At 44.4% G+C, this 13,543-nt stretch overlaps 3 protein-coding genes across 4 annotated transcripts; 1 reads left to right on the forward strand and 2 right to left on the reverse strand.

The window, feature by feature from the left end:
- Nucleotides 1-926: 926 nt before the first annotated feature.
- On the forward strand, nucleotides 927-1,979 carry si:dkey-20d21.12 (uncharacterized protein LOC556245 homolog). The gene is made up of 3 exons (XM_064955967.1): nucleotides 927-1,065; nucleotides 1,184-1,399; nucleotides 1,505-1,979. The coding sequence occupies exons 1-3, from the start codon at nucleotides 927-929 to the stop codon at nucleotides 1,639-1,641; spliced, it is 492 nt and encodes a 163-aa protein (XP_064812039.1). The 3' UTR covers nucleotides 1,642-1,979.
- hyal3 (hyaluronidase 3) lies at nucleotides 1,971-11,540 on the reverse strand. 2 transcript variants are annotated; one of them, XM_064956832.1, is made up of 4 exons: nucleotides 11,447-11,540; nucleotides 6,513-7,490; nucleotides 4,514-4,603; nucleotides 1,971-2,950 (listed from the first exon to the last, which is right to left on the reverse strand). In XM_064956832.1, the coding sequence occupies exons 2-4, from the start codon at nucleotides 7,458-7,460 to the stop codon at nucleotides 2,657-2,659; spliced, it is 1,332 nt and encodes a 443-aa protein (XP_064812904.1). In that variant the 5' UTR covers nucleotides 7,461-7,490; nucleotides 11,447-11,540; the 3' UTR covers nucleotides 1,971-2,656. The 2 variants fall into 2 exon arrangements, with proteins under 2 accessions (XP_064812904.1, XP_064812905.1); XM_064956833.1 differs by lacking the exon at nucleotides 11,447-11,540 and adding an exon at nucleotides 8,009-8,097.
- On the reverse strand, nucleotides 7,860-11,408 carry LOC135528063 (N-alpha-acetyltransferase 80). Its single transcript, XM_064956834.1, has one exon. It carries the CDS (start codon nucleotides 9,198-9,200, stop codon nucleotides 8,283-8,285), a length of 918 nt encoding a protein of 305 aa, XP_064812906.1. The 5' UTR covers nucleotides 9,201-11,408; the 3' UTR covers nucleotides 7,860-8,282.
- Nucleotides 11,541-13,543: the final 2,003 nt, after the last annotated feature.

A 13,543-nucleotide genomic window follows, 5' to 3' on the forward strand; every position in this document is an offset into this window, starting at 1 on the left:
TTGAATGATCCTGTGGCCCAGTAGCAGCTATTAATACCACCCTCGTCCCAGCTTCTATTTTAGGGTAGGGGCTGTTGGGGTAGGGGCAAGCAGCAGGGAGCAAGGCAGGGATTGGGGGCACAGAGACACAGAACACTGGGTCTGGACTCACTTCTGTGCGATAAGGCAATTATTCAACCTGGACTATATTCAGAAGGTTAATTAATACAGTTTTGGATGTATATTTTGTTTGATCCTATGACACTGGATAACCTTTTCCATCATTTGTTGTTGACACGTCTTGGGAATGTATTGACAGCAGCTTTCCTTTCTTGAGGAGACGCACACGGAGACGTACTGTACGTGAATTCTCCTCAGATACACATACTATACGTGTATCTTTCTCCCCTATTTCATGTCAACAGAAGGTAAGAGCAGAGAGAGGGGAGAATTCAAGGTGGCTGATTTGGTGGAATGACACTATCTGGACACTTGATTGATTGTGAGGAGAAAATTCATGGGTATTGTGTCCCTAGGGTTTATGGGTGAAGCCCGGATACCTGAATAGAGTGTCTGGTTTGATGAATCATGCATGTGTTTTTGTGTGTTAGAGAGTAGGACTATATCATGTCTCCCTTCTATCATTGAAATAATAGTGCTTGCCTGTCAATGCCACCATACCAATATGCCAATATACAATTTAGTGTGCTTAAAGCATTCTTGTACATTATATCAACTAGGCTGCGTGACTGAAACGGCTTGTCATTTTGGCTAGACTTGTGGAAACATTCCCAGTCAGACAAAGGGCCTGTTCTCAATCACCTCTCCCCTGGCCCTGGCCCTGAGTCCAAATTACAACTTCCTGATAACAGTTTTATTTTGATTATCAGTAATAATATTTAGAAACCTGGTGTCCTCTTCTCTCTCCCTCCTTCCCTCCAGGGATTATGGCGAAACAACCTCCATCCCCTACCACTCCACTATTTTTTACCCGGATCAGTGATCGGGATCTGACTGAGATCGAGCTACATTCCGTGGAGTCCATCAACGACCTGCACCGCACCCACCCAGAGCACAACCACAAAGGTACCAGATGTTTCTAGGCTGTATTGTGTGCAGTGATTGCATCCAAAACCACAATTGAAATGTGACTCTCATTACTTTCCAGTCACTAGAATCTCCACTGTCTCTATGGTCTCTATAGGCAGCAGACGACCTCCCCTTCCTCCTGCTCCCTCCACCAATGGGAACCTCCATCTCCGGGACAGACCAGTTGTCTATCAGACAGGGCATCCAATGAGAAGCCGATGGCAGAGCACGCTCCGAGACCTGTTGATGCCCACCTCGTTTCGATACACCATGGGGTGTGCAGTGACATCACTGATGCTGTTGACGCTACTTCTTATCTTCTATTTCTTAGGTAATGAAATTCACTTACTCTTTCTCAATCTTGATCTGAAATCCAACCAGGCCTCAACATTTTGCCCATCCCTTTCTGTGACTGTGTTTCTGCGTTCCCCTCCAGTTCAGCAGGGCAGCACTCTCCGGTCCCTAACGGAAGCAGTGAGGGAGAGACAGGCTGTGGCCCTAGAGGTCTCCCAGCTCATCCAGGAGCTGCAGGCGCTGCGCCACAACCTCACAGCCATCACGGGAGGATCCTGAGGAGCAGAGGTCACGGAGAGGAACACCCTTCACCCCTGGACCCTGAAAGCCCCGTCCTAGTGGCCCCTGAACACTAATGTAACACCAACTGCTAACTACCTGCCCCAAAATCTCCACTCAAGTCAAATCCCTGCCCTGCACATGGTATTGGAACTTGGGCCCATCCAGAAACAACCCCTACTGCCATATGCACAACATTGCCCGGGTGTGCACAACAGAGCCCGGGAGTTGGAACCCACAGAGAATGTTTCCATATACTGTACTGTATATTTATGAGTTGTTTGATTTGCAAGACAAATAGGGGATAGAAAGACACTCATTCAGTAAGATTGCAGGGTACTGAACACTTTATAGCATCTTTAGTGACATCACAGCGTAAAGGACCACACTCTTCAACTGACAATTCATGTATTTGAACAACTGCATGAGGACAGAAATGATTCAGGTTCGAGACGTCCATGTGATCTGTGACTTAAACATACTGTACATACAAGCTACGCTGTAACTTTTAGAAGCGGTCCTCTTTTACATGTATGCATGAGACAGGTGCTGTATGATGAAATGTCACACCCATTTTGTTACTGACAAAACACAGTGCAAATTTGTTCTGACTATCACAACTTAAACATGTCACAAGTGGAACTGAAGTGTATAGAATGAATACGCCTTTTAGCAACTGCCACAGTTTTCACTTTGATACACTTGGTGGAATTGCAATGATGCTACTGTATGCTGCGCATCAACCAAATAAACAAAAGAGGTGATATTATATATTGGTGATAGAGACTATATGGGGAGGCAGGGTAGCCTAGTGGTTAGAGCGTTGGACTAGTAACCGGAAGGTTGCAAGTTCAAACCAACCCCCGAGCTGACAAGGTACAAATCTGTCGTTCTGCCCCTGAACAGGCAGTTAACCCACTGTTCCTAGGCCGTCATTGAAAATAAGAATTTGTTCTTAACTGACTTGCCTAGTTAAATAAAGGTAAAAAATATATATATATATATATTCCTGACACTAAGTGTTAGTAATTGAAGCTATCCTTTCCTGACACTTCTCACCCGCCCAGCCCTGATAGCACTGGCACAGGAAGTGAGTGCGGAGGTGGCTGAGGTCATGAGAGGGGTCAGGGAGGAAGTTGGAGAAGGAGTCAGAGAGTGGGAGCATGTGGTCAGAGTAGGGGTCCCTCCTGGCACAGCGACCGTTGCCATGGCATCGCTCCTCGCTGCAACGCTGCACCCCTCTCTTCAGGGTGCTGATGTACACTCCCAGTTCAGAATGAATGTAGTCCCTCAGTATCTCACACTGACGCTGCCGAGAGAGGAAGGGAAAGAGTTATTCATATACAAATACAGAACAAAAACAAACAATCTAACAGAAACTGAACTGCATACACACTCAAGGTTGTAGAGGTACAGTGCATTCGGAAACTATTCAGGCCCCTTGACTTTTTCCACCTTTTGTTACATTACAGCCTTATTCTAAAATGTAATTAAATAAATATCCTCAGCAATCTACACACAATACCCCATAATGACAAGTGAAAACAGGTTTTAGACATTTTTGAAAATGTATCAAAAATGAAAAACAGAAATACCTTCTTCACATAAGTATTCAGACCCTTTGCAATGAGACTCGAAATTTAGCTCAGGTGCATCTTGTTTCCATTGATCATCCTTGAGATGTTTCTACAACTTGAATGGAGTCCACCTGTGGTAAATTCAATTGATTGAACATGATTTGGAAAGGCACACACCTGTCTATATAAGGTCCCACAGATGACAGTGCATTTCAACCTTATAAGCCATGAGGTCGAAGGAATTGTCCGTAGAGCCCTGAGACAGGATCGTGTCGAGGCACAGATCTGGGGAAGGGTGCCAAAAAATGTCTGCAACATTGAAGGTCTCCAAGAACACATCATCACAAGGCCTTCATCATTTGTAAATGGAAGAAGTTTGGAACCACCAAGACTCTTCCTAGAGCTGGCCGCCTGGCCAAACTGAGCACCTAAAGGACTCTTAGACCATGACTGATGAAATCAAGACTGAACTCCCTGGCCTGAAATCCAAGCGTCATGTCTGGAGTAAACCTGGCACTATCCCTACAGCGAAGCATGGTGGTGGCAGCATCATGCCGTGAGGATGTTTTTCAGCAGCAGGGTCTGGGAGACGAGTCAGGATCTAGGCAAAGATAAATGGAGCAAAGTACAGACAGATCCTTGATGAAAACCTGCTCCAGAGCACTCAGGACCTCAGACTGGGGAGAAGGTTCCTCTGCCAACAGGACAACGACCCCTATGCCCACAGACAAGACAACGCAGGAGTGGCTTCGGGACAAGTCTCTAGTGGCTTCGGGACAAGTCTCTAAATGTCCTTGAGTGGCCCAGCCAGAGCCCGGACTTGTACCCGATCGAACATCTCTGGAGAGACTTGAAAATAGCTGTGCAGCAACGCTCCCCATCCAACCTGATAGAGCTTTAGAGGATCTGCAGAGAAGAACGTCAGAAACTCCCCAAATACAGGTGTACCAAGCTAGTAGCGTCAAAGCCAAGAAGACTCAATGCTGTAATTGCTGCCGGAGGTGCTTCAACAAAGTACTGAGCAACGGTCTGAATACTTATGTAAATGTGATTTTTCAGTAATGTTTCTTTAATAATTAGCAAAAATGTCTAAAAACCTATTTTTGCTTTGTCATTATGGGGTATTTTGTGTAGATTGATGAGGGGGGGGGGGAAACACTTTAATCAATTTTAGAATAAGGCTTTAACATAACAAAATGTGGAGAAAGTCAAGTGGTTTGAATAATTTCCGAAGACACTGTATGTATATTATAGTGGATATATATGCACAAACTGTGAGGTCTCCAGGATCTGACCTTTGACTTAGCGAACGCCTGCTCCCCCCACAGCACCACTCCTGCCATCCCCAGCGCTGCACTCTCTCCCAGTGTGTGCTCCAGATCTGTCTGAAAACACACACACAAAAACACACAGGTATCAACCACATACAAAAATACATACACTTGAGGTGAGATGATTGAGTCTAATGGTTAAAGACCTGGAGAATAAACCCTGCTCCTCACAGCTGCCCATGTCCCTTAATGTTGATGATGTGGTTGTTACTGACAAGGAGCACATGGCTGAGCTCTTTAATCACCTCTTCATTAAGTCAGGATTCCTATTTGACTCAGCCATGCCGCCTTGCCCATCCAATTTCTGCTCTCCCACCCCTTCTAATGTGACTATCCCCGATGCCCCTCCCTCTTTTTCCCCTGCCCCGCTACAAAGTTTCTCCCCGCAGGCGGTCACTGAGTCCAAGCTGCTGAAGGAGCTCCTTAAACTTGACCCCAACAAATACATCTGGTTCAGATGGTTTAGACCCTTTCTTCTTTAAGGTTGCTGACCCTTTCATCGCCAAGCCTATCTCTGACCTTTTTAACTCTCCTCTCTGGGGAGGTTCCCATGGCTTAGAAGGCAGCCATGGTGCATCCTTAATTTAAAGGGGAGATCAAGCTGATGCTCTGTTATAGGCCAATTTCTATTGTCCCCTGTTTATCAAAAGTGTTGGAAAATCTTGTCAATAATCAACTGACTGACTTTCTTGATGTCTATAGTATTCTCTCTGTATGCAATCTGGTTTCCACTCAGGTTATGGATGTGTCACTGCAACCTTAAAGGTCCTAAATGATGTCACCATTGCCCTTGATTCTAAGCAACATTGTGCTGCTGTTTTTATTGACTTGGCCAAAGCTTTTGATACAGTAGACCATTCCATTCTTGTGGACCGGCTAAGGAGTATTGATGTCTCTGAGGGGTCTTTGGGCTGGTTTGCTAACTACCTCTCTCAAAGAGTGCAGTGCATAAAGTCAGAACATCTGCTATCTCAGCAACTGCCTGTCACCAAGGGAGTACAGCAAGGCCTGATCCTAGGCCCCACGCTCTTCTCAATTTATATCAACAGCATAGCTCAGGTAGTAGGAAGCTCTCTCACCCATTTATATGCAGATGATACAGTCTTATACTCAGCTGGCCCCTAACCAGACTTTGTGTTAAATACTCTACAACAAAGCTTTCTTAGTGTCCAACAAGCTTTCTCTGCCCTTAACCTTGACTGGAACAAGCTGCAACAAACACTGAAACTGGACAGTTTTTATCTCAATCTCTTCATTCAAAGACTCAATCATGGACACTCTTACTGACAGTTGTGGCTGCTTCGCGTTATGTATTGTTGTCTCTACCTCATTGCCCTTGGTGCTGTTTTGTGCTGTTGTCTGTGCCCAATAATGTTAGTACCATGATTTGTGCTGCTACCATGTTGTGTTGCTACCATGTTGTTGTCATGTTGTGTTGCTACATGTTGTGTTTTCATGTGTTGTTTCCATGCTATGTTGTTGTCTTAGGTCTCTTTATGTGGTGTTGTGGTGTCTCTTGTCATGATGTGTGTTTTGTCCTATATTTTTATTTTAATCCCAGACCCCGTCCCCACAGGTCTTTTACCTTCTGGTAGGCCGTCATTGTAAATAAGAATTTGTTCTTAACTGACTTACCCAGTTAAATAAAGGTTAAATAAATAAATACAAATAATGCAGGAATAGAATATATTTCCATTGCTTGCTAGCATCTCCTGCCAGGTGTGCTCATATGTCACTGTCTGCATGGCAAGGTCAATGGAAGACTAGTTTGGTTACTTGTATGCCACAAAGTGATATCAGCACAAATAATAGTAAATTCTGCCAAATATCATTTCAAAGAGTTTATAATATTCATAACATAAGTGCATCACTGTTAGTGTAGGTTTTGAAGGACTGATTATAACTCTGTAATAACACAGTCATGGGATAGGAAACATTTTCCAACTTTACTGTTATACTTTACCTTGTTGAGGAAGTGGAGGGTGTGGGCGAATGCCACTCTGGCATAGGGCAGTACAGGAGTGGCATGGGTGCTAGTGGGGTACTGATTCGCCACCCTCAGGGCCTCCAGAAGCCTATGTCTGACCAGGAGGGTGGCATCAGAGGACCCTGCCAGACGTTTGGGTAGGTAGATACTAGGGTAGAGGGCAGTGGACTGGCGCCACAGCCAGGCTAGCTGGTCATTCTTCTGCCTGGTCTTGGAGTGGCATTGACCCGTGTAGCTGTGGCCTTTCTGCTTCCTGTGGTAGTTGAAACATTCAGGGAAGCTGTAGAAGCCCCAGAGTCCCCTCGGTCGCAGACACACTCCTAACTGCAGCGTCTCAGACATGAAATCCCTGGCACCCCTCTCAAACTCCTTACGGGCCAGGGAGTTCACTTCCTGTTTGGTTAGCTCTGGATGTTCCCCTCTCACCAGTTTTTTAGACAGCCGGCGGTACTCCAGCTTAATGCCGAAGTCTCTCACCCACAAGGGGCGCCACTCCTCCCAGTCGATGACGGCCAGGCCGCTGAACCCTGTCCTGAGCAGGGCTGAGATCTGGGTCTGGGCCAAGGCCAGGTGGGCCTCCAGGTCTCCCCTCTGGGGAACCCCTCCATTAACCTGCAGACCCTCCTGGGAGATGTAAGGGTAGAGCCCTAGCTGATTGTGGTAGAAGATGCTCATGTTCTGGCCCTGGAAGCGCTGGTGGTGGTTCTCCACGATGTCGAAGGCCCCCAGGTCCAGGTGGATGCCATAGTGTTCCTGGCAGCTCGCTGTGGGCATGTTCCAGACCATGGTGAAGGGCCTGCCCTGGACCACTGGCCCTGCAGCAGCCACAGACCTTCCAGACTCATCACCCACTGCCCCCCACTGGTGAGTGACAGGGATGGTGGAGAGGAGGAGGATGGTGAGAGGGAAGCTATGTAGCAGCATGGCTGTTCACTGGTTAATGTGTTGTCGTGCCTAAAGAGAACACACAGACAGACACATATCTGTTCAAACTAAATTCATTTTGGCTGATGTTAATATTTCAAGAGGATCTTAAGGACTTACAAATTCTTAACATATTGTACAAATTGGAATATTTTTCTGCAGGATGTAGCATATCACAGGAAATTGATGACATGTACTCAACTGTGCACAATTTTCAGGGAACCCTTTTAGCTCGCGAGCACTACTTTCCCAACTACTGGCTGAAATTATACACAACCTCGGTTGCATCCCTTTCAAGACAAGACCATTGGAGATTGTCTGCACAGATGCTTGGATGAAAAGGTATTTAAACATGTGTAATCTTAAACGGTGACCCATAGAAAACACATAACAACACACTTTAGTACGCTGTCTTTTATTTCAACATCGAAATGATTGAAACATTAGGTCCAAAATATAGACCCAGTGATAAATATTTAGTTTGATCAGGTAAAGTTAACCATTCATTAAATAAATGTTTTATTTTAGGACAAGAAAAAACAACTTACTTAAGGCACATGAGAACAAACATTTGGTATTCTTTGTTCAAGTGTTATCTCAGTCGACAGCACTAAGTATCTCTGTCAAGAACTCAAGGACAGCCAGCCAGACCCCAAAAATATCCTTCCTTCTCAGTCTGTCAACCTCTTGTCAAAAGCCTACAGGCTGTGGTACTAAATAGGCCAAAGGCAGCGTCCTTTTCCTCAATGTCGTGAGCGTGTGTGTGTGTGTGAGGCTGAGTGACATGGGTGACGAGGTCTGTGGTCAGCCAGGCCCTCAGACTCAGATGTCCTTGTGCATCCAGAAGATAGGAACTCCTTTAGCATCTCTGTAGGGCGTCTCCTCAAGAGTCTGAAACACCAGTCGGGCCGGACACTGAGGAGGAGGAGGAGGAGGAGGGGGAGGAATAGAGGGAGGAGGTGGAAGACCAGAGGGAGGAGAGGGAGGTGGATGACAAGATAGAGCAGAGGGAGGGAGGAGAAGAGGTGGAGGAGTAGGAAGACTAGAAGGATGAGTGGGTGGTAGAGGAGGAGGCAGAGGTGATGGAGCAGGCCCTATAAAGGAAGGAGGGATCTGGGGTGGTGATGGTGGTGGTGGGCCTCCCTGTACCTCACCCTGGGTGTCATCTGTCCCTGGGAGCTTGGAGAACCTCTCCAGCACCTCCATGGGCATGAAGGAGGCCATGACACCAGCATTCTGTACCGGCATGGACAGAACATAGCCCAGATGGGCATAGAAGTGCTGCTTGTCGTGGGTGGTCAGACACAGCCTCCGGAACCCTCGGGCCTTAGCGTAGCACTCCGTCTCCTGCATCAGTGTACGACCGTAGCCCTTCCCCCTCTGGGCCTTGGACACCACCACCGACTCCACAAAGAGGCTCCCAGGGCGGGACACCACGCGGGACAGCCGGACATGCCCCAGGAGGGTCTCCCCATCCCCACCGTCCCTGTTCCCAGAGCCCTGCAGCAGCACCAGGGCTACGGGGAACTCCTGGCAGGATTTCTGGAGGGCGTGGACCCGGGCACCGTGGCTCCGCTGCCACTCGCTGTTCACCAAGTCGGCGCAAGGCTCCAGCAGGTCCGGACGCTGATGCAGGGGGATTGCCCACACCCCCACTGTCATACCTGTGACCCCCCCAGACAACACGGGACAGCCAGGGTCAGAACACACAGAGGGAGGGGATTCCATCTTCATGCACATGCCCCTGGTCACATCATCAGACAACGGCACTGGGAACTACTAAATTCCCCAGTGTGTCACAAAGTATAGTTATGACACAGCAGTTATTAGATAGGCACCAAATTTGACAACAAACAGTAGATAGGCATCATAGACAAAGATTATAGAAGCAACCTCAGTGTAATTCAGGCAGTCTTGCAATGATCTTGGTTTTTACTGACAATCCATTGTCTCATCGGTGGTTGAAATAAGACTCACACCAGCCAGGATAACAGTAGAGACTTTTAATCTCGCTCTCTTCCTCCCCTACCCCCCTTGTGACCTTCTCTGCTGGCCCCTTGTCCGGGAGACCGAGGGTGAAATGATACCTTGTTTCACTGCACCTACTGTACAGCTAAATTAGGATGCATGCCCAAGTGCATTGATGAGACTCAGTTAACATGCAGCCCCTGGACAGGACAGGACTGTTAACGTTTCAACAGTACATTTTTCAAAAGGTACTACAGTACATCAAGCATCATCATTTCCATTTCTCCGATGCTATACAAAGCAGGCCTCCAGTTTAGTACAGTGTTCCAGATAGGCCTTGTCTGTGTCACGGAGTGTGGCCAGAGCTGACAGGCTTACGATGATCAAGAGATGTGCTGAGTGTCTATAACACCAGTTTCCACACTGTCTCTCTCAGGCATAAATGGGGAAGTTATTACTCCACAGCGCTTCTTGATAATATCAGTTTCAAGGAAGAGACACACTGAACCCACTAATTCTTGCGATACATGTAATGTACATCATGTTCTCCACAGAAAATGTTCTGTTTAAAAAACAAGGTTGTGCACTATTACTATTCTTATTTACCACTGAGGAAAACATGTTTCATCTCCTCCCCCTGGTGATTGGAAGAAATAAGCTGACTGGACTAGTTGAGAATATCTGACACAACAAGACCTGAGGTTGCCAGCTTGTCAACTTTGGACAAAAAAACATTGTGTGTCGTGTTGTATGGCCAAAACCAATGCAGATACACAAATAAAAGTCAGAAAAATTGGTTTCATTGTTATATATTCACTCAGTTTGAAATACTTATTTTGGAACAATACATAAACTTAAATAGATACAATAATTGTCATTATAGAAAGCTCATAATGTAGCCTACTTATGAGCCTATGTATTTATTATTTTCCCACAAACATTTGTCTTAATATTAACAACATTTGAAATATATATTTTCACAGACCAAAGTATCAGCTATCATCACACCATGTAAAGGATCAACCTCCTAATTCTTCAATTTCTTCATCCAATGCAACTAACAGGATGTATGTCAGACACCTTAAAATAAACATATTTGAACCTAAATGTATATCTTATCTTAATCTACCAGGGAGATGGAGTTGACAGTTTATGGTTGAGACCATGGTTATTTCAATATTGTTTGTTTAAATCTATCAAAAGTAGAGAACTTCCCAGACCATGAGCAGTCTTGTTGCACTAGATGTAATGCAGACAAGAAGAAGGGATCCCTATGGAGTAGTTATCCCTGCTCATTCCTCATTCATTTAGGATTTCACACACATTTGACGGAGTTGACCAAATCTCTGGACACATTTTTTTTAGCAACTACAGTTTTGAGAGAAATATTCAAAGAGGGCTATTACAAGACACTGCATAATAACATTTTTCAGTTGATATTAATCATTGCCCGTTTTTGTAAAATTTTCAACCTTTTTTGGTGGCATTTCCGAGCATAGAGCCGACATGGAAATGTTGCATTATTTAAGCTTTTTTTTATTTTTTTACTATAAAATAAAGTTTCCCTGCTGGACAAGGTTTGTCCCGACTTTCAAGAATCCCCGATCTACATCTTAATATCATTGTCAGAATTTTCTACAAGAGTTTTATCATTTATGAGAGCAGCATCCTTTACAACTTTGCAAATGACTCTCAGACAAACTCATGAATTAATCTAAATCTATGACCTGGTATGTTATCAAGATCTGGGGCTCCTCGCACAACACTGGGTAGCAGTGAACAAGAGCCACCATTACTTAAATGCAGAAAATATTTGCTGAGCATTATTTTGTATAATAAAGACAACAGAGGCAAAGAGAAAACTCATGCTGCTGCACTGTAAAATGTTCCATTTGCTTATACATCGAAAAGCCTCCTAAAACCCGTAGAGAAACACATATGATAAGAGTACAATACTAGGCCTATACCAAGCAAAATACAAAAGAAACAAAATGCCCTTGCAATTGCAGGCATCTTACCTCGTTCTACTGCAGTGGTCTAGTGACTGGCAGGCAGAGAGGAGAGAGTATGCCAATAGTCTAATGACATGACACTGAACATGCTAATAGACGTCAAAAACCAGGAAATAACCTACATGACAGTTGTGACAGCAGCTCAACCACAAACGCATTATCTAATTTAGTGTTAAATAACACACTTCCGATGTGACAAACATGGCAAGGGCTGTTTATTGCAGTAAATTAAATTGTAAGTGTGTTAATGTTAGCTGATACATACATCATTTAGTTACAAATGAGATGTACTGCATATGCAAGCATTGGTCGTAGGCAAAGCATTTTCCAAATAACATGTGGAATTTAGTGGGGAGATGTAATTATGATTTGTAGACTATATGGTATTTTACAATACAGCCACTGCTGCAGCTATCTAAAACGTACAGTATGTGGATACAAATTGATTAAGTATAGAGCCCCTAGATTACTGAATAACAGCATTATGAAGGGGAGCTTGTCATTGATCTTCTGTATGACACATGAGTTGTAAAATAGTATTTTCTTAGGAATACTGTTCTTATCTCAAGATATCACTCACTGGTTCCTCTTATGTAAAGGATCTCACCACCACCAGAGCCTTATAAGACACTTGGGCTCCCGAATGGCACAGCGGTCTAAGGCACTGCATCTCAGTGTAAGAGGCGTCACTACAGTCCATGGTTCAAATGCAGGCTGTATCACATCTGGCCGTGATTGGGAGTCCCATTGGGCGGTGCACAATTGGCCCAGCCTCGCCCGGGTTTGGCCAGGGTAGGCCGACATTGTAAACAAGAATTTGTTCTTAAGTGACTTGCCTAGTAAAATAAAGGTTAAAATAAATAATAGTCATTTCAAAAACATTTGTTTATATAACCACCAGGTCAAGTGATTTTAAAGCCCGTCTTTCTCAATTGGTTCAAATATTTTGTGTTTTTTAAACGGGCAATCTGCAATTGCTACATCCATTTTTGTACTTTAAATGAATGTAAACCCATTGATTCCTGAAGAATATAACTAATGAATGCCTCATGAGCTTAGTTTAACTTTCAAACCCAAATATAAGCTTGTTTTTCTCCATTGTTTGTAAACAATGTATATGTAAACAAACACTGTATAGCCTCAAAACATGGTTAAAACCACTTTTAATAAAATGGATGGTCAGTCCTTGCATCCATAGCTCTGTCTATTCATTTGAAAGTCTTGACATTGCTCCACCCCCCATACCTTTACCAAAAGTGGCGGGGTCACAACTTTGTTCATGTTTGAACTGCAAATTTCCCGTTTAAGCTGCAGGTATGGAATTATTGTCTTTAAAACTAGGTGTTGTTTAAATAAAAAATACAACATAATACCGAGTGAAATAAACACTGTCAAACATCTCAGCTACTGAAAAATGACATGATGGGCTTTTCACTTCCACTGCCAAATAAGGGCAGGTCCAAAAATAAGTGACACCACATCAGAATGCGCCCAAACCATTTTGTCGTAAATGCATTGCGTTCACAGTATAGAATGCAACAAATAATCTCTGTGAACGACATCATAGGCAACATAAATCGTGCTTGGCTCGGGAAGTGCATTGAGTAATTCAAATGACGCCTCGACTTCGAGTACTTCCAGAAACCATTATTTAAATATCATATTCCAAATATCCAAGACCTAATAGCCTAAATTTGTATTTGGTTAAAGTGGAAAGCAATTGTGACAAATGTATGCTGTTAAAGCCTAAACCACAGCTAATACCTACATGTTCACGGTTTCACGCTTCTTCCACCGAAAGTTGGCTCGAATCTGAGACACGCGCTGTTCCTGGATCGGTTTTGGTTTCCTTAACCAAACTAATCAGGGTAATGGCTCAGTAGCCTTCACTGGTCTGCGATCGGGATTTACCGCACTTGGTCAGGAAATATACTTGGTTAATCTTTGGCTGTGATCACTGGATCCACGTGGACAAGAAACGGAATGCGTCCACCCAGCGTATGGGAGGTATCATAGCATCTTTTAGAAAACGATGGGGATAGATCAATGTTTAACTTAATGGATATGTCAGTGGTATTGAAGACCAACTCGTGTCTCCTTATT

Source organism: Oncorhynchus masou, chromosome 33, assembly GCF_036934945.1.
Source record: "Oncorhynchus masou masou isolate Uvic2021 chromosome 33, UVic_Omas_1.1, whole genome shotgun sequence".
Taxonomy (NCBI): Eukaryota; Metazoa; Chordata; class Actinopteri; order Salmoniformes; family Salmonidae; genus Oncorhynchus; species Oncorhynchus masou.

Bases quoted from the DNA above. Each gene is read 5' to 3' on its own strand.
- si:dkey-20d21.12 (XM_064955967.1), top strand. From the start codon at position 927: ATGGCGAAACAACCTCCATCCCCTACCACTCCACTATTTTTTACCCGG. The intron at 1,066-1,183 runs GTACCAGATGTT...TGGTCTCTATAG, and splicing joins CCCAGAGCACAACCACAAAG to GCAGCAGACGACCTCCCCTT. The intron at 1,400-1,504 runs GTAATGAAATTC...GTTCCCCTCCAG, and splicing joins TCTTATCTTCTATTTCTTAG to TTCAGCAGGGCAGCACTCTC.
- hyal3 (XM_064956832.1), bottom strand. From the start codon at position 7,460: ATGCTGCTACATAGCTTCCCTCTCACCATCCTCCTCCTCTCCACCATC. The intron at 4,604-6,512 runs GTAAAGTATAAC...GTGTGTTTTCAG, and splicing joins CCCTCCACTTCCTCAACAAG to ACAGATCTGGAGCACACACT. The intron at 2,951-4,513 runs GTCAGATCCTGG...CTCTCTCGGCAG, and splicing joins AGGCGTTCGCTAAGTCAAAG to CGTCAGTGTGAGATACTGAG.
- LOC135528063 (XM_064956834.1), bottom strand. From the start codon at position 9,200: ATGTGCATGAAGATGGAATCCCCTCCCTCTGTGTGTTCTGACCCTGGC.